Source organism: Pristiophorus japonicus, chromosome 5 (genome assembly GCF_044704955.1).
Source record: "Pristiophorus japonicus isolate sPriJap1 chromosome 5, sPriJap1.hap1, whole genome shotgun sequence".
Classification (NCBI taxonomy): domain Eukaryota; kingdom Metazoa; phylum Chordata; class Chondrichthyes; family Pristiophoridae; genus Pristiophorus; species Pristiophorus japonicus.
This window is the reverse complement of record NC_091981.1, coordinates 33,998,739-34,017,400: the sequence shown is the minus strand read 5'-3', so window position 1 is coordinate 34,017,400 and position 18,662 is coordinate 33,998,739. Positions and strand designations below refer to the sequence as shown.

The 18,662-nt window shown below is 45.7% G+C and overlaps 1 protein-coding gene across 2 annotated transcripts in view; it reads left to right on the top strand.

The window, feature by feature from the left end:
- zdhhc11 (zinc finger DHHC-type containing 11) overlaps positions 1 to 18,662 on the top strand; it is a 149,540-nt gene that overhangs the window by 113,968 nt on the left and 16,910 nt on the right. For both annotated transcript variants that reach the window (XM_070879830.1, XM_070879829.1), the window contains exons 6-8: positions 8,101 to 8,256; positions 11,992 to 12,113; positions 17,293 to 17,351. In XM_070879830.1, coding sequence (XP_070735931.1) covers positions 8,101 to 8,256; positions 11,992 to 12,113; positions 17,293 to 17,351 — 337 coding nt within the window. The remainder of the gene's footprint in view (positions 1 to 8,100; positions 8,257 to 11,991; positions 12,114 to 17,292; positions 17,352 to 18,662) is intronic.

Here is an 18,662-nt window from a genome sequence, read left to right as displayed (position 1 = left end):
CCTGTATCGAACCTTGGTTAGACTGCGTACAGTTCTGGTCACCATATTATAAAAAGAATATGGAGGCACTGGAGAGGTTGCAAAGAAGATTTACAAGGATAAGACCAGAAATGTGAGCGTATACATATCAAGAGAGGATGAACAGGCCAGGTCTCTCTTTTTTTTTTCTCTTGAAAAAAGAAGGCTGAGGGCTGACCTAATAGAGGTCTTTAAAATTATGAAAGGTTTCGATAGAGTGGATACAGAGAGAATGTTTCCACTTGTGGGGAAGAGCATAACTAGAGGCCATCAATATAAGATAGTCACTAAGAAATCCAATCGGGAATTCAGAAGAAGCTTCTTTACCCAGAGAGTGGTGAGAATGTGGAACTCGCTGCCACAGGGAGTGGTTGAAGCAAATAGTATAGATGCATTGAAGGGAAGGCTAGACAATCCAATGAGGGAGAAGGGAATAGAGGGTTATGTGGATAAATTTAGATGAGGAAAGATGGGAGGAGGCTCAATTGGAGCATAAAACCAGCATGGACTGGTTGGGTCGAATGGCTTGTTTCTGTGCAATATATCCAATGTAATCCAAGGCATAACTAAGACCGTCTATTTCCACCTCTGCAACATCGCCCATCTCTGCCCTTGCTTCAGCTCATCCATTGCTGAAACCCTCATCCATGCCTTTATTACTTCGAGACTTGACTATTGCAGTGCACTTCTGGCCAACTCCCCACATTCTACCCGACGTAAACTTGCACCAAGTCCCATTCACCCTTACCTCTGTACTCGCTGACCTACATCGGCTACCGGTTAAGCAAAGCCTCAATTTCAAAATTCTCATCCTTGTTTTCAAATCCCTTCCCTATCTCTCTAATCTCCTCCAGCCCCACAATCCACCGAGATATCTGCGCTCCTCTAATTCTGCCCTCTTAAGCATCCCTGATTATAATCGCTCAACCATTGGTGGGCATGACTTCTGTTGCCTAGACCAAAAGCTCTGGAATTTCCTGCTTAAACCTCTCTGCCTCTATATCTCTCTTTCCTCCTTTAAGATGCTCCTTAAAACCTACCTCTTTCATCTTCCCTAATTTCTCCTTTGATGTTTGATGCAAAATTTTTTTGTCTTATAATACTCCTCTGAAGTGCTTTGGGACATTTTACTATGTTAAAGGCACTATAGAAATAAAAGTTGTTGTTGTTGTGTTTCTGGCCTATCATGGGAGCTCCACCATTTTCTTCTTTTAAAGGCCTCACTCGAACTCTTGCCGGCCAGAAGCTGGCGTGAGTGGCGCTGAGGCCATTGACCGGGCCCCAGAAGGTCCCTCAAGGAAGATAATTCTAGAAGGAATGGAATGGGATCATTTATGTTCAAATAGCAGCTAGCACTGGGTTGATCCACTTCAGAAGGATAGATTGGTGCGAGCAGCACTGAACTGTCCTTTTTGGCATGATGGCACTGGGTTTGTCTGCTCACTACTCTTTCATTGGTGCAACATCCCGATAGGAATTTCATGGCCAAACATTCAGCTTTAGCAAGAAAGAACAAACTTGTATTTATATAGCGACGTTCATGAAATCAGAATGTTCCAAAGCTGTAAGGGGTGGTTTGCAGGGGGTCAGCTTTCCTTTCTGACCTTATATGAGCGGTTCCAAATCGCTCCCACACCCTTGGTTCTAGACACTGGAATTATGAAGGGACTGTGACAGACTTGGACAGACAATCGGTTTCAAGGTCGGAAGCAGATATGGCTTTATTGTGTTTAAAAAGAAGTAAAAGGCACACCTTTAATAACACACACAGACCAATACACACTGAGGGGTACAACACATTGAATAAAATGTCAAATTACAGCCTGTGGGGAAAAGAATACAGCTTAAACTCTAAATGGGGTAAAGAGGAGAATGCAGATACATTTACACACGTTATCCCAGCCTCCCCCCTCCCAATTCCCCTAACTAACTAAGTTATAGCTCTGGGGGTTTCAGGGGCTATGCTCACCAATCCCTTTAGACAGTTGCCGGTGAATCACAGTTTCGGGGTTTGCTGCACTTGGCCTTCTCGGCGAGCCGTACCCCGAACGGAGGAGAGGACTTTGGACTGCGTAGTCTTCAGTTGGGGTGCGTCCGTTGATGCGGTAAGTTGCGTTTCGGATGTATGGGATAAGTACCCACTTTCTTTGGTTTTAGTTTTAGTTAGTCCCTTTTGGTAATTTCTCACCCGTTGGTTGTTCAGAAGTAGATTGTAGAGTGGAAATAAAGGTCGATTCTTCAGTTTTTGCTGAGTTGGTTTTGGTTGGTCGTTTCGCTGGTTGTGGTAGCCCGGGTTTGTCAATTTGGTTGCTGACAACCTTCCATTTTGTGGGCCTCGTGCTCAGTTGGTCCTTGACGATTTCTTGTAAGTTCCTTCACCACTCCATTTCTTCACTCTGGCTGCTTGTGTCTGTCTGTGTTCCTTTTGAGTCTGTGTTCTGCTAGAGTCTATGCAAGTTACAGTCTGTGTTCTGCTAGTTTCTGTGTTCTGCTAGCCTTTTCCTTGTAAAACTGGGGGATAGATATATCCCAAAAAAAAGCTCCGTTATCTCCCATCAAATCTCTTGGGCTCTGTTTAAATTGTCTGTCCATTGATTTTCAAATGTCTCCTTTGTCAGCAGTAACTCGATTAGGGTGTGAGAATGTCCTATCACTGGTTTTGCATTGTTTTAGGATTGTCCAGTTTTTCTGACCATGATTTCCATTGTGCTTGATTGGGTAATTCAATTATCTCTTAGGGGGTAAATAGCCTGGGGTCTTTAATACATGAATTTGCTTCAGACGTTGGCCCCACCTCCTGTATTTGGTAACTCTTTTTCGCAGCCAAAATGTTGTAGAATCTTAAAATTGATATGTTCCTTCCCATAGATGTTTAGGGGATCTCAAGCTTCTGTAAATTAGGTCCATTTTGAATTCCCTTTCCTATGAGTCCAAACACTGGTGGGGGGGGGGGATCTCCATGAATGCATCCCCTTTTATTCCCCGCAGGCTTCGTCTGCCCCTTTAAACTCATTTTAAAAGCACAGAAAGGGATTCTTCTCCTCTGTGGGGAAAGGTACCTGAAATCTTTGCGAGATATTGGCTGTAAAGCGCTTTGTAGAATTTACCAATTAAGTAGATTGAAGTGTCGTTTTGTTGTAAGGAAATGCGTAAGCTGATTTTCACACCACAAGTTCCCACAAACAGCAATGAGATAGTGACCAGATAACCTGTTTTAGTTATGTGGGTTGAGCGATAAATATTGGCCAGGACACCGGTGAGAGCTCCCCTACTCTTCAAGCAGTGCCGTGGGATCTTTTACGTTAATCTGAGAGGGCAGATGGGGATTAATGTCTCATCCAAAAGATGGCATCTCAGACAGTACAGCACTCCCTCAGTACTGCAATGAAATGTCTGCCAAGATTGTGTGCTCAAGTCTCTGGAGTGGGACTTGAACCCACAACCTTCTGACTCTGAGGCGAGAGTGCTATCCAGTGAGATGTGGCTGATGCAGAAATCTGTTTTTTATTTCCTCCCACCATTTCTTCAGTGTCTTGGAATCAATAATTACATCCCCTAGCCAGTTTGCGCCCCACACCATGCTTTACTCCAGCTTACCTTGGCTGCTACATTGGCATTAGCTGAAGTCTTTTGCTTGCAAAATACTGTTGGTTTGTGCCATTGAGCAGAATACTTTTGCACGCGTTTTCTTAAAATGACAGGGTGCTTGAAAAAACCTAAGTGAGCTGAAATAAATCCAACTTTTCATCTAACTCTTTCCCGGGAGGCTACATGATTGGTGGTGGGATGAAACACTTGGGTGGGGGCTGGTGGGGCGGCAGGGTGGGGTGGGATGGAACACTTGGGTGGGGGGTGGTCGTGTGTGTAGTTACTCTGTGACTGATTGGGACAAGCTCGATGGACCAGTCAGTCTTTTTTTGTCTATTATCTTGCGCTTCCCTGATTTTTTTTTTTGCTTCAACATTGTTGACTGCGCCTTCAGCTGCCGAGGCACTAAGCTCTGGAATTCCCTCCCTAAATCTCTCTGCCTCTGTACCTCACCTAGAATCATAGGATCGTAGAAATTTACAGCACAGAAGGAGGCCATTCGATCTATCATGTTTGTGCCAACTGAAAAAGGGCTATCCAGCCGAATCCCACTTTCCAGCTCGTGGTCCGTAGCCTTGTAGGTTACGGCACTTCAAGTGCATATCCAAGTACTTTGTAAATGTGATGTGGGTTTCCGCCTCCAGCACCCTTTCAGGCAGTGAGTTCCGGACCCCCACCACCCTCTGGGTGAAAAAAGTTCTCCTCAACTCCCCTCTAATCCTTCTACCAATTACTTTAAATCTGTGCCCTCTGGTTATTGACCTCACTGCTAGGGGAAATAGGTCCTTCCTATCCACTCAATTAAAGGGCTCTCATAATTTTATACACCTCAATAAAATCTCTCCTCAGCCTCCTCTGTCCCACAGAAAGCAAACCTAGCCTATCCAATCTTTCCTTATAGCTAAAATTCTAAAGTCCAGGCAACATCCTCGTAAATCTCCTCTGTACCCTCTCTAGTTCAATCACATCTTTCCTGTAATGTGGTGACCAGAACTGTATGCAGTACTCTAGCTGTGGCCTAACCAGTGTTTTATATAGTTCAAGCATAACCTCCCTGCTCTTGTATTCTGTGCCTCAGCTAATAAAGGAAAGTATCCTGTATGCCTTCTTAACCATCTTATCTCCCTGGCCTGCTACCTTCAGGGAACTGTGGACCTTCAGGGAACTGTGGACCTGCACTCCAAGGTCCCTTTGTTCCTCTACACTTCTCAGTGTCCTACCATTTAATGTGTGTACCATTGCCTTGTTAGCCCTCCCCAAATACATTACCTTACACTTCTCCGGATTGAATTCCATTTGCCACTGTCCTGCCCAACTGACCAGTTGATTGATATCTTCCTGCATTCCACAGCTTTCCTCCTCACTATCAATCACCCAGCCAATTTTTCTATCATCTGCAAATTTCTTTATCGTGCCCCCTAAATTGAAGTCTAAATCATTGATGTATACCACAAAAAGCAAGGGATTTTGCTCCTTTGAAAACTTATTTCATTGACCAAGCTTTCTGTTGTGTATCTGTAAAGCATGCACTCCCATGTTCTGCCATCAGGGAGTGCATCCCCTGAAGTCCCAAGGGATCCCAGCATCCCTAGGGAGCACTGTATATAAGCCGGCCCCTAAGGCTTGTTCCTCACTCTGGCGTATCTTAAAGACTGAGGTCGCTGTTACTTTAACCTCCCTTTGTGCAGTCTCATCTGTGTTAGGAACACAATAACTGGCGACGAGTATACGAATCCAACGCAAAGATGCAGCAAACGGTGGGCATCCTGGAGAAGTTCTCGGAGGGTGAGGACTGGGAAGCCTATGTCGAATGGCTAGCCAACGAGCTGGACGGAGAAGGAAGTGCTGCAAAAAGGAGAGTGGTCCTCCTCACAGTCTGCGGGGCACTGACCGACAGCCTCATGAAGAATCTTCTGGCTTCGGTGAAACCCACAGATAAGTCGTATGAGGAGCTGTGTACACTGGTTCGGGAGCATCTTAACCCGAGGGAGAGCGTGCTGATGGCAAGGTATCGTGCCAGCGATCTGAAGGTCAGGAAGTGGCGAGCTACATCGCTGAGCTAAGGCAACTTGCAGGACAATGTGAGTTTGATGACTACCTGGAGCAAATGCTCAGAGACTTTTTATACTGGGCATTGGCCACGAGACCATCCTACGAAAACGTTTGACTGTAGAGACACCAATCCTCAGTAAGGCCATTGCGATAGCACAGGTGTTTATGTCCACCAGTGATAACACCAAACAAATCTCTCAGCACACAAGTGCTAGCAATGTTCATAAATTAACTGGAACTGTGTTTGCGAGCAGAAATGTACAGGGCAGAAACCATGAGTCTGCAACTGCTAGCACTTGTCCACCACGGGGGTAGAAATGGCGCAGCCTGCAAACTTGTTGATGGTCATAGAAGCGTTTGAAAATGATAAATCACCTGTCACGGCCCGCCAGATTAGGACTTGGACCAGCCAAGATCCTCTCCTATCCCTAGTAAAAAAAACTGTGTACTGCATGGGAGCTGGGCCAGCATCCTCGTTGAAATGCAAGAGCTAATCAAGCCGTTCCAGCGGCGAAAGGACGAGCTGTCCATTCAGGCAGACTGTCTGTTGTGGGGTAACCGCGTAGTGCTACCCAAAAAGGGCAGGGAGACGTTCATCTCGGATCTCCATAGTACACACTCGGGTATAGTAATGATGAAAGCAATAGCCAGTTCCCATGTGTGGTGGCCCGATATCGACTCTGACTTAGAGTCCTGTGTACGGCAATGTAGCGTGTGTGCTCAGTTGAGCAACACGCCCAGAGAGGCACCACTCAGTTTGTGGTCCTGGCCCTCCAGACCATGGTCGAGGAACCATGTCGACTATGCGGGCCCGTTTCTTGGTAAAATGTTCCTGGTGGTGGTGGATGCTTTTTCAAAATGGATTGAATGTGAAAAAATGTCGGGAAGCACCGCCACCGCCACCATTGAAAGCCTGAGGGCCATGTTTGTCACCCACGGCCTGCCTGACATACTGGTCAGTGACAACGGGCCATGTTTCACCAGTGCCGAATTTAAAGAATTCATGACCCCCAATGTGATAAAACATGTCACCTCGCCCCCGTTTAAACCAGCCTCCAATGGGCAGACAGAGCGGGCAATACAAACAATTAAACAGAGCCTTAAACGAGTCACAGAAGGCTCACTCCAAACCCGCCTGTCCCAAGTACTGCTCAGCTACCGTACGAGACCCCACTCGCTCACAGGGGTGCCCCCAGCTGAGCTACTCATGAAAAGGACACTTAAAACCAGACTTTCGCTGGTTCACCCCAACCTGCATAATCAGGTAGAGAGCAGGCGGCAGCAACAAAATGTAAACGATGGTCGCGCCACTGTGTCACGGGAAATTGATCTGAATGACCCTGTGCATGTGCTAAACTATGGACATGGTCCCAAGTGGATCACGGGCACGGTGATAGCTAAAGAAGGGAGTAGGGTGTTTGTCGTCAAACTAGACATTGGACAAATTTGCAGAAAGCACCTGGACCAAACGAGGCTGCGGTTCACAGACTGCCCTGAACAACCCACAGCAGACACTACCTTTTTCGAGCCCACAACACACACCCAAAGGATTAATGACACCACGCTGGATCAGGAAATTGAACCCATCACGCCCAACAGCCCAGCAAGGCCAGGCTCACCCAGCAGCCCTGCAGGGCCAACAACACGCCAGCCCAGCGAGGACACAGCCAACACACCAGACAGACATTTGTACCGAGGTGGTCCATCAGGGAAAGAAAGTCTCCCGACGACCTCACCTTGTAAATAGTTTTCACTTTGACTTTTGGGGGGAGTGATGTTGTGTATCTGTATAGCATGCACTCCCATGTTCCGCCACCAGGGAGCGCATCCCGTGAAGTCCCAAGGGATCCCAGCATCCCTTGGGAGCACTGTATATAAGCCGGCCCCTAAGTCCTGTTCCTCACTCTGGAGTGTCTTAATAAAGACTGAGGTCACTGTTACTTTAACCTCCCTGTGTGCAGTCTCATCTGTGTGAGGAACACAATACTTTCCTGTCCTAATATCTCCTTCTGTGGCTCAGTGTCAAATCTTGCTCCTGTGAAGCACTTTGGGACATTTTCATGTTAAAGGCACTATATAACTGCAAGTTGTTGCCAGGTCAAAGAAATGGAATGTATTGTTAACCAGGTGAATGCACATGTCAAAGAATATTGGACTCCAAAGCTAATCCAATGCCCTTTCAAATGCTAAATGGAATAGAAGCAAGGATATTCTTGCAGAAAATCCTACTGCTTGGCTTCTGCTATGGAGCAGAGATGCACGGACAGAACTATACAAGTCCAGCGTCAAGTTGTCACTCAGTAACTTCCGGTTGATGCTGGCCATAGACTGTTTTGTCAAGGATTTATTCAGGTCGATGGTGTGGATTTTGAGTGGCTGGGATGTTGTCGTTCAGTCGATTGTGCCACGCTTAAATGATTGCATTTTTATTTATCTACACAGACGTTCGAGGAAACAACACTTGGTTAGCATTTCTGCCCATTGCTCCCGTGGAGACAACGCAGACTGGAATTCTAGTCGTAGCGGGAATCACCATTTTCCTTGGAGTCGCTTCACTGATGTTACTTGGTCATCTGCTGGGGTTTCACCTTTATCTGTGTGAGTGTGAAGGGAGCCAAAACCTTTTCATTTGTCATTCTAAATTATGAATATCATTGTCGAGCATTTTTGCGGGGGGGAGGAGGGGGTATGGTGTTGGGGGGTGGCGGTGGGGAAGGGACTGTGATTTAAATTTCGGGCTGCTGAATCGCTGGCAGTGACCTTCGGGTAGGTCCTGGGAATGTTGGAAAGGCAATCGGGAGGGAGGGGAATGAGTGGGCAGGGGGCTTGCCTTTTTGATGGTGGACAGCCTCAATAAGAACGCTGGTTAGGCCGCATATAGTCCATGTATTCCTGAACACAACAGGCGTGGTGCCAGCTGAATTCAGGGCAGCCCAATTTCGGGAAGGTTTCATGAATCGGGCTTTAGGCCCCTTATTTGCACATGCAGAAGGACTAATAGCTGTTTCAAGTGTGGACCCTGAATGCCTATACCTCAGCCTTTACCAATGTGGTGGTCGGCGTACTTTCAGTGCTCATGCCACTCGCCATATTGGATGCTTAGGCGCCTGTTTTATGCCTGTAAAATCAGTGTGGTGTCGACCAATTTCAAGGCCTAAGGGGCCATATTTGAACCAGTTCTGAACATCCTATACATCAGCAAAGGTTTTGAAGGAGAGTGAAGGGTCGTGAGATGGAGGGATTTAGTGAGGGTATTCAAGTAAGTTGGGAAAGGTGGCTGTGAAGGCCTTGCAGCTCTGCAATATTGCACAGCTTCTATCCTTACCTCATCCCCTCAGGCACTAAAACCATTATCTGCACTTTTGTCATCTCTAGACTCAATCACGCCCATTCTCCAACCTCCATTAACACCAACTTGTATGAAACTCTGTTGTCCTTATCTTGCCCTGCACTAACTCCCCTTCACCCATCATCCCTTCCTCAAAGATTTGTACTGGTTTCCTGTCCTCTAACATGGTAAATTGAAAATCCTCATCCCCATCTTGAAATACCTTTATGGGGTCTCCCTACTTGATTATGTTTCCTACATTACAACTGCAAAAGTACTTCATTGGCTATAAAGCGCTTTGAGATGTCTGATGGTTGTGAAAGTTGCAATATAAATTCAAGTATTTTTGATCTCCACAACTTCCTCCAATCTTCTGTCACCTCATACACACTTCTATCCTACTGCTGCAATCTTCTTAAGCCATTTGCCCCAGTTCATGTCCTCTGATTCTGTGCTTTAGTGCATTTCCCCCCTCACGTTTGCCTCATCATTGGTGATGAAGCTTTCAACCGCCTTGGCCCTACTCTCTAGAACTCCCTCCTTAAACCCCTCCATCTTTCCTCTTCTCTCTCTCCTTTAAAACCCTTTCGAAACCCATCTTTTTGATCAAGCTTTTGGCGTCCTTCTTAAACTCTCCCTCCATGTCCTGGTATCCATTTGGGAAGCACCTTGGGATTCTATTTATATGTGTATGTTAAAAGAGTTTGATAGGGTGAATAAGAGAAACTATTTCCTCTGGTGGGAAATCAAGAACAAGGGGACATAATCTTAAAATTAGAGCCAGGTCATTTGGGAGCAAAATCAGGAAGTACTTTTTCACACCAGGGTTAGTGGAAATCTGGAATTCACTGTCAAAGGCTGTGGATGTGGAGACAATTGGAATTAGATAGTTAGAATTTTGTTAGTTAAGGTTATAGAAACATAGAAACGTAGAAAATAGGTGCAGGAGTAGACTATTCAGCCCTTCGAGCCTGCATCACCATTCAATGATCATGGCTGATCATTTTTGCAACTTTAGTACCCCATTCCTGCTTTCTCTCCATACCCTTGATCCCTTTAGCTGTAAGGGCCACATCTAACTCCCTTTTGAATATATCTAACGAACTGGACTCAATAACTTTCTGTGGTCGAGAATTCCACAGGTTCACAATTCTCTGAGTGAAGTTTCTCCTCATCTCAGTCCTAAATGGCTTACCCCTTATCCTTAGACTGTGACCCCTGGTTCTGGACTTCCCCAACATCGGGGACATTCTTCCTGCATCTAACCTGTCCAATCCCGTCAGAATTTTATGTTTCTATGAGATCCCCTCTCATTCTTCTAAACTCCAGTGAATACAGGCCCAGTTGATCCAGTCTCTCCTCGTATGTCAGTCCTGCCATCCCAGGAATCAGTCTGGTGAACCTTTGCTGCACTCCTTCAATAGCAAGAACGTCCTTCCCTCAGATTAGGAGACCAAAACTGAACACACTATTCCAGGTGAGGCCTCACCAAGGCCCTGTACAACTGCAGTAAGACCTCCCTGCTCCTATACTCAAATCCTCTCACTATGAAGGCCAACATGCCATTTGCCTTCTTCACCGCCTGCTGTACCTGCATGCCAACTTTCAATGACTGATGTACGATGACACCCAGGTCTTGTTACACCTCCCCTTTTCCTAATCTGTCACCATTCAGATAATTTGCCTTCCTGTTTTTGCCACCAAAGTGGATAACCTCACATTTATCTACATTATACTGCATCTGCCATGCATTTGCCCACTCACCAACCTGTCCAAGACACCCTGCAGCCTCTTGGCATCCTCCTCACAGCTCACACTGCCACCCAGTTTAGTGTCATCTGCAAACTTGGAGATATTACATTCAATTTCTTCGTCTAAATCATTAATGTATATTGTAAATAGCTGGGGTCCCAACACTGAACCTTGCGGTACCCCACTAGTCACTACCTGCCATTCTGAAAAGGACCCATTTATTCCTACTCTTTGCTTCCTGTCTGCCAACCAATTCTCTATCCACGTTAATACATTTTCCCCAATACCATGTGCTTTAATTTTGCACACTAATCTCTTGTGTGGGACCTTGTCAAAAGCCTTTTGAAAGTCCAAATACACCACATCGACTGGTTCTCCCTTGTCTACTCTACTAGTTACATCCTCAAAAAATTCTAGAAAATTTGTCAAGCATGATTTCCCTTTCATAAATCCATGCTGACTTGGACCGATCCTATCACTGCTTTCCAAATGTGCTGCTATTAAATCTTTAATAATTGATTCCAATATGTTCCCCACTACCGATGTCAGGCTAACCGATCTATAATTCCCTGTTTTCTCTCCTTTTTAAAAAAAAAAAAGTGGGGTTACATTAGCTACCCTCCAATCCATAGGAACTGATCCAGAGTCTATAGAATGTTGGAAAATGACCACCAATGCATCCGTTATTTCTAGGGCCACTTCCTTAAGTACTCCGAGATGCAGACTATCAGACCCTGGGGATTTATCGGCTTTCAATCCCATCAATTTCCTGACTAATAAGGATTCCCTTCAGTTCCTCCTTCTTGCTAGACCCTCGGTCCCCTAGTATTTCTGGAAGGTTATTTGTGTCTTCCTTAGTGAAGACAGAACCAATGTATTTGTTCAATTGATCTGCCATTTCTTTGTTCCACATTATAAATTCACCTGATTCTGACTGCAAGGGGACCTACATTTGTCTTCACTAATCAAGAGATATGGAGGAAAGGAAGGAGAATAGAGTTGAGGTGCAGATCAGCCATGATCTAATTGAATGAAGGAGCAGACTCGAGGGGCTGAATGGCCGACTTCAGTTCCTATCTTAAAGGAGCTTTATGAATTCCAGTTGTTGTTTAAAGGTTAGTACCAAATCTTATATCTGGTGCAATCTTTTCTTATAGCTACATATTGTATCTAACTGCACAGGCTGTGGAAATGGATGTGGTGCTGGTCTTTTGACGGTAGATGCGCTGAACATCATTCCTGTACTTTTCTAGTGTTCAAGAAGTTAAGTACGTATGAGTACGTCGTACGGGAGCGTCACATCCAGGATATCCGGGATCATGGGAGCGATCCCGAGTCTGCACAGACTGCGTCTGCTAGGATGACCGCTCTACAGGTAGAGTGCAATAGAGGCAGTCAGAAGGTCATGAGTTCAAGCCCCACTCGAGACTTGATAATCTAGGCTGACGCTTCAGTGCAGTACTGAGGGAATGCTGCACTGTTGGTGGTGCCGTCATTTGGAAGAGTTTAAACCGGGGCCACGTCTGCACCCTCAGGTGAACATGAAAGATCCCATGGCACTATTCGAAGAAGAGCAGGGAAGATCTCCTGGGGTCTTGACCAATATTTATCCCTCAATCAGTGTCACTAAAACAGATGATCTGGTCACATCTCATCACTGTTTGTGGGACCTTGCTGTGTGCAAATTGGCTGTCACATTTCATACATTACAACAGTGACTACACATCAAAAATAATTAATTGGCTGTAAAGCACTTTGTGATGTCCTGAGGTTGTGAAAGACGTTATATAAATGAAAGTTCTTTCTTTTGTGTTCCTAATTAATCTCCGTGTCTTTGGTTGGGGGAAGAAGCAGCAAGGATTTATGCTCCTGATTGCAAACCACTCCTGAGAAGTGCAAATTTGGATGCTTTGCGAGAGCAGGATTGGGCTCAATGGTAATGCACTCCATGGTCAAATAACTTGAAGTGAAGAGTGACCACTTGGGCAAAATAATGGGGCTAGAAACTCTGATGAACTGCTGATTGGGTGAAATGCTGATACTTGTTTCTATTCCAGCCAACCAGGAGACACTACAATATTAGGCTTTCACTGCCCAGTCCTTGCTGTGTTCCTATGATACAAAACGTGGTCCAGAAAAATCCTTCTGAGTTGCTCCCAGTCAATTGGAGTTGCTTCGCCGTGTGGCGGAAACCCAGTTTACGTGCATAAACGGGGGTTCCACCGAAATAATTTTGGGAGAGTGGAAGCAACTCCGAGGGATTTCTCAGCTTTAAGCATTCAATTTATCCACCTCGGGATGAAATGCTGAGGAAACCCTGAGACAATTAAAACCTAGATCTTCGGAACATAGCAATTGCTAGACGAGAAAAGATCAAGGTCCATCTAGTTCATCTTCCACTATCCTAGTTATCACATGATGCAACAATAATAGAGTTGTTGACTAATCATAGCGATTAATCTCTGTCAATTAGTCTCCAACAGACCCTGCCATGAGGTGAGGAAATCTCCAATGGTGGAGAGCTTTGGGAACCATAGGTCCAAAGTCGCTTGTTCCTCCTAAACATACAGCAATGTTTAAAAATAAACCACTATTTAATGAAAACCACACTTGTGCAGTTGTTCACGTCAATGATACTTAATTTCCCATTGAATCAAGGATGTTTAGAAAGTCAATGTGCGCGCAAATAAGAACATAAGCCCCTCGAGCCTGCTCCGCCATTCAGTAAGATCATGGCTGATCTGACCTTGGCCTCAACTCCACTTTCCTGCCCGCTCCCCATAAACCCTTGACTCCCCCGTAGTTCAAAAATCTCCACCTTAAATATATTCAATGACCCAGCCTCCACAGCTCTCTGGTGTAGAGAATTCCAAAAATTCACGATCCTTCTGAGAGAAGAAATTCCTCCTCATCTCTGTTTTAACTGGGCGACCCCTTGGGATCTTGCTGTCCCTCCAGTGTAGTTCAAAGGGTCAACTTGTGCTGCATTTACATTGCAACCTTGCCACAGATGCAGGTTTGACGCTGGTGGCAGAGCTTTAATTGAAGGCGGGTAGCAGTAGTCCCTCCTGCAGCATGGGGTACCAGTTTAAACGGGGCCTTTTCCCCATGTCCGCAAAGTGCCGGCTCCTAGGTGGCAAATGCATGTTTGCAGACATGGGTAGAAAAAGGCTAAATGTTGTTTAAAGGCTGGCAGAGGTTGAGTACAGAACCTCATGGGGCCCAAATTTGGTCAAATCCAAGTTCCGCCCATTTTTTTGAAGGTACCCGGGTGGTGCGTGGTTTTTTTTTTACCGGCCGGTACCGCTGGGACCAAATGGGCGGGAGATTGATCCCGCTTTTCTCGGCGGTACCGAGAGCGGAGTGCAGTTGGTGGTGACGGAATGTGGCGGGTGGAGGAGGCCTTTCGATTGGCTCCCGAGCTCTGCCACCCCGAGGGGCACTGACAAGAGGCCAGTGTGTGCCGGTCTGACATCGCTGTGGGTGGGGGGAGAGGCTGGGGTGGAAGAGAGATTGCTGTGGGGGGGCGGGGCGGGCTGAGTGAGACTGGGGGGGTGAGAGAGACTTAATAACATTTTTATTATAGTTTATTAATAAAGGAGTAAATAAGGCTTTATTAGACGATTTATAAAATATCACTCTAGTGAACACACACACAATTTCCAGACTGAGTGCTATTCAAACTGTATTATTGGCTAACACTAGGAAATATTACAATCCAGTTAAAAATACATCAAACTGTGGCGAACTATAAAGATCTGTGTAATATCAAACAAACCTGTCAGCTCTGTCCGTCCTGCCCACTAGGATCCACTTAAAAGCACCTTCTCCAGGGCGGTAAGCAGTTTCAGCGGTATATCATGAAACTTACACTTTTGGGCGGTATGCGGGTGGTTCTACATGGGCGGGAGGTGTGCATACCGCTCGGCGGTATGGCACTCATTCATCTTCCGCCAGGTCGTATGTCGGCAGTATATACCTTTTTTTGACGAAACTTGTAAGTTTCGGTAGTAAGTGGGCACTATGTCGATGAATTTCGGGCCCCATGCATTTAAATTCTTTCCTGGAATACTAATGTGGCCCTCTGATTTTTATCAATGCGACTCGAGAAACCATGCACGGTTCCACTAGTCACGAGCCCATTGATAATTAATTGAAGGCTTTGGGAAGAGAAAGATAAGCAGCTTGAGTAAATGGAGAAAAACGCACAGTGGGTGGCATGTGAGATTATCCTCAGCCATTCAATCAATAGACATATTGTAGATAAACCATTGGTCAACACTTGTAGTTCGATGTGTGCATTGACCATACCTTATTTTGATGAGGAATGTGTAGCTCAGAAAGGTATAAAAAGGTGGAAAATTGTAATGGGGAAATTGGATTTGATCCAGGAGGTTTGAACTCCAAGAACTGTATACTTGTTTTAAAATTCTCATCCTTGTTTTCCAATCCCTCCATGGCCTCGCCCCTCCCTATCTCTCCAACCTCCTCCAGCCCTACAACCCTCTGTGGTCTCTGCACTCCTCCAATTCTGGCCTCTTGTGCATTCCCCATTCCCTTTGCCCCACCATTTGACACTGAGCCTTCAGCCATCTAGGCCCTAAGCTCTGGACTTCTCTCTCTACCAAAGACGCTCCTTAAAACCTACCTCTTTGGCCAAGCTTTTGGTCACCTGACCTAGTATTTCTTGATGTGGCTCAGTGTCAAGTTTTTGTTTGATGCTCCTGTGAAGAGCCTTGGGAGTTTTAACTATGTTCAAGGCATTATATAAATAGTTATTTTTGTATGAGGGAGTAAACTGTGAGTTAGCAAGACTTTGCTTGTGAACGTATTGCCTTACCATGATGGAATGAGCCCACCTAAATCTAGCTAACGTGTATATAGCCACTTCGAGCAGCACCAGGTTTTGTGTCTGCAGGTGGATTGAATGCTCCACAGCTCTTGCATTGCTGGCCATCATGGACCTTCCCCGATGCCCAGGAATACCTGTGGCCAGAAATTGTGACTGCAGCTTTTAAACGAGTGTTCGTATGTGTGCAGTTGGTTTTTGTGTTGCCACCACTAGTGCTCTGGAATTTCCAGAGTATATGGAGTTGGGTCACAAGTCAGCCATGATCTCGTTGAATGCTGGAACAGGCTTGAGGGGCTAAATGGCCTACTCCTGTTCCCAAGTTCCATTGCAGTGTAACTAGAAAGTAGAAAGAACTTGCATTTATGCAGAGCTTTGCACATCAGGATATCCCAAAACCATTGAATTATTTTTGAAGTGTAGTCACTGTTATTTTGTAGGCAAATACACCAATACTGCACACGGGAAGGCCCCATAAATATCATTGCGACAAATGACCAGATCATCTCTTTTTGGTGATGTCAGTTGAGCGAAATATATTTGTCTGTCTTGTTTTTCTGACTCTCCCAGTGCAATACTGAACGAGTGCTGCATTGCTGGAAGAGCCATTAAACCGAGGTCTATTCTGGCCTCTCAGATGAACATAAAAGATCCTGTGGCACTATTCGAAGAAGAGCAGAGGAACTCTCCCTGGTGTCCTAACCTCCATTCTTGCATCTATATGGCGCCTATCATGACCTTAGAACATTCCAAAGTGCTTTACAGCCAATGAAGTGCTACTGAAGTGCAGTCACTGTTGTAGGAAACGTGGCAGCTAATTGTGCACAGCAAGCTCTCACAAGTAGCAATGTGATGATGACCAGACCATCTGTTTTTGTTATGTTGATTCAGGGATGAATATTGGCCAGGACACCGGGGATATCTCTCCTCTCTGGATTATAGACTTACATGGGGTTAAATATAAACTGCCCATCTCTTTACTACTCTAAAGATATAGAGGAGGCCTACATATGGAATGATTGAGTCGATGGCTGAGGCTCTGTTGTTGGCACGGTGATGGGAGAGGAGCCTGATCCTGAACGTACATATACGACCACACAAATCGCATTGAAAGCCAGCAGAGGCAGGTGGATGAGTTGCCACGTGCGTCAGGTGTTTGGCAGCCTCAAATCCATTCAAACCGACCTGGCAGGTGTGATGCCATCGTGGTCTGTTGGTGGCCGTGTCTTCCCAGGTGTCTGCCGGATTTTACGACGGCCTTCAGTGTGCTCAACAACACATGTAACGAACGGCCCAAAGCACTTCAATAGGGGAGGAATGGATGCCAAGGAAGCAACAGGAGAATAATTAGGAGAGGGTACCAAAGGCTTGGGTTCTGAGGTGGCTTTGGAAGGCCGGACGAGGCTGGGAGAGAGGTTCAGAAGAGAGTAGGGCGAAGATGAATCCAGATTCTGCCGCCAGTAGTGGAGAATAAGGAAGGGAATGTGCTGAGGACTGGAGGGCACGAGCTGGGGCATCAGGTTACAGAAGTAGGGTGGGGGGAGACTGTGGAGGATTCTGAATTCAATGGTTTGGGGAGGGGGCTGGGGATTGTAAATAATTTTGCTTACATTGCTGTATGACTCCGATATCCTCGTTGGGTATAATTGGGTATTTGTTATCTCTCTGTCGCTGCCATTCTCGACCTCCTGTGTTGCCTTTGCAGGGTCTGTCTATAGTAAAGTCTCCGCCAGAAATCGAGCTTGCCGCATCCTCCAGATCAAGGTAAGGTACCCGGGAATGTGAAATACTTTTTTTTTAAGTAGCACAGCAAAACAAATGTACCATCGGGAGTGAAATTGTGATCTTTATTTCTCACATAAAAAGCTTGCTGCTCTTGCACTGGGCACTTTTGAGTTCTCGGGCTCTTCCATTTGTGAGGCATGATGAGATTCCACTACTCACTATGTCTTGTCCTCTGATTGATTGTACCCAACATTGGAAAAATGTATTGGAAGTTAGCAGCTGCATAACACTATGAAATGTTCTCGTATTTGTCTGAATTAGATTCGCCAAAGCCTTAAACTCACTCAAGCCAAGGAAAATTGATCGTAAAAGTACAGTAAAATATCACATACGGTGTGGCCACGGAGCGAGTTAGTAGGGGCAAAGAGAAGCTGCAACAGCCAATAGAGGCTGAGACGACTATGGTAAAATAAACTTCGTGAGAGGATCAGAATCAGCAGCTAAATGCACAAGAGAGATTCTAATAATCTCCCCATGACATTCAAAGGCATTACCATTGTTGGATTCTCCACCATCAACATCCTGCAAGTCACCATTGACCAGAAACGTAACTGGACCAGCCACACACATACTGTGGCTACAAGAGCAGGTCAGAGGCTGGGTATTCTGCGGCGTGTGACTCCCCTTGTAACTCCTAAAAATCCTTTCCGCCACCTGTAAGGCACATGTCTGGAGTGTGAGGGGATGCTCTCTACTTGTCTGGATGAGTAGAGCTCCAACAACATTCGAAGCTCAACACAATCCAGGAGAAAGCAGCCCGCTTGATCGGCACCCCATCCACCACCATAAACATTCACTCCCTCCACCACCGGTGCAGGTGGCTGCAGTGTATACCATCTACAAGATGCACTGCAGTCCCAACTCAACATGGTTGACTTTAAATAGCCCTCTGAAGTGGTCTAACAAGACAGTTAGTTGTATCAAACTGCTTGGGGATGGGCAGCAAATGCCAGCCTTGCCAGTGATGCCTACATTACAGATTTTTTTTTAAATTAATCGATTTATACCTCTGTTGCAAAGTCTAGAAGGCATTATGTGGCTCTAATGAGCCGACAACGAGGCTAAGTCGTTTATCATTTCCCATGGGAGTGGTTTTACATAAGAACATAAAAATTAGGAGCAGGAGTAGGCCATTGGGCCCCTTGAGCCTGCTCCACCATTCAATGAGATCATGGCCGATCTTCTACCTCAACTCCACTTTCCTGCACTCTCCCCATATCACTTAATTCTCTTAATATCCAAAAATCTATCGATCTCTGTCTTGAATATACTCAAAGGCTGAGCCTCTAC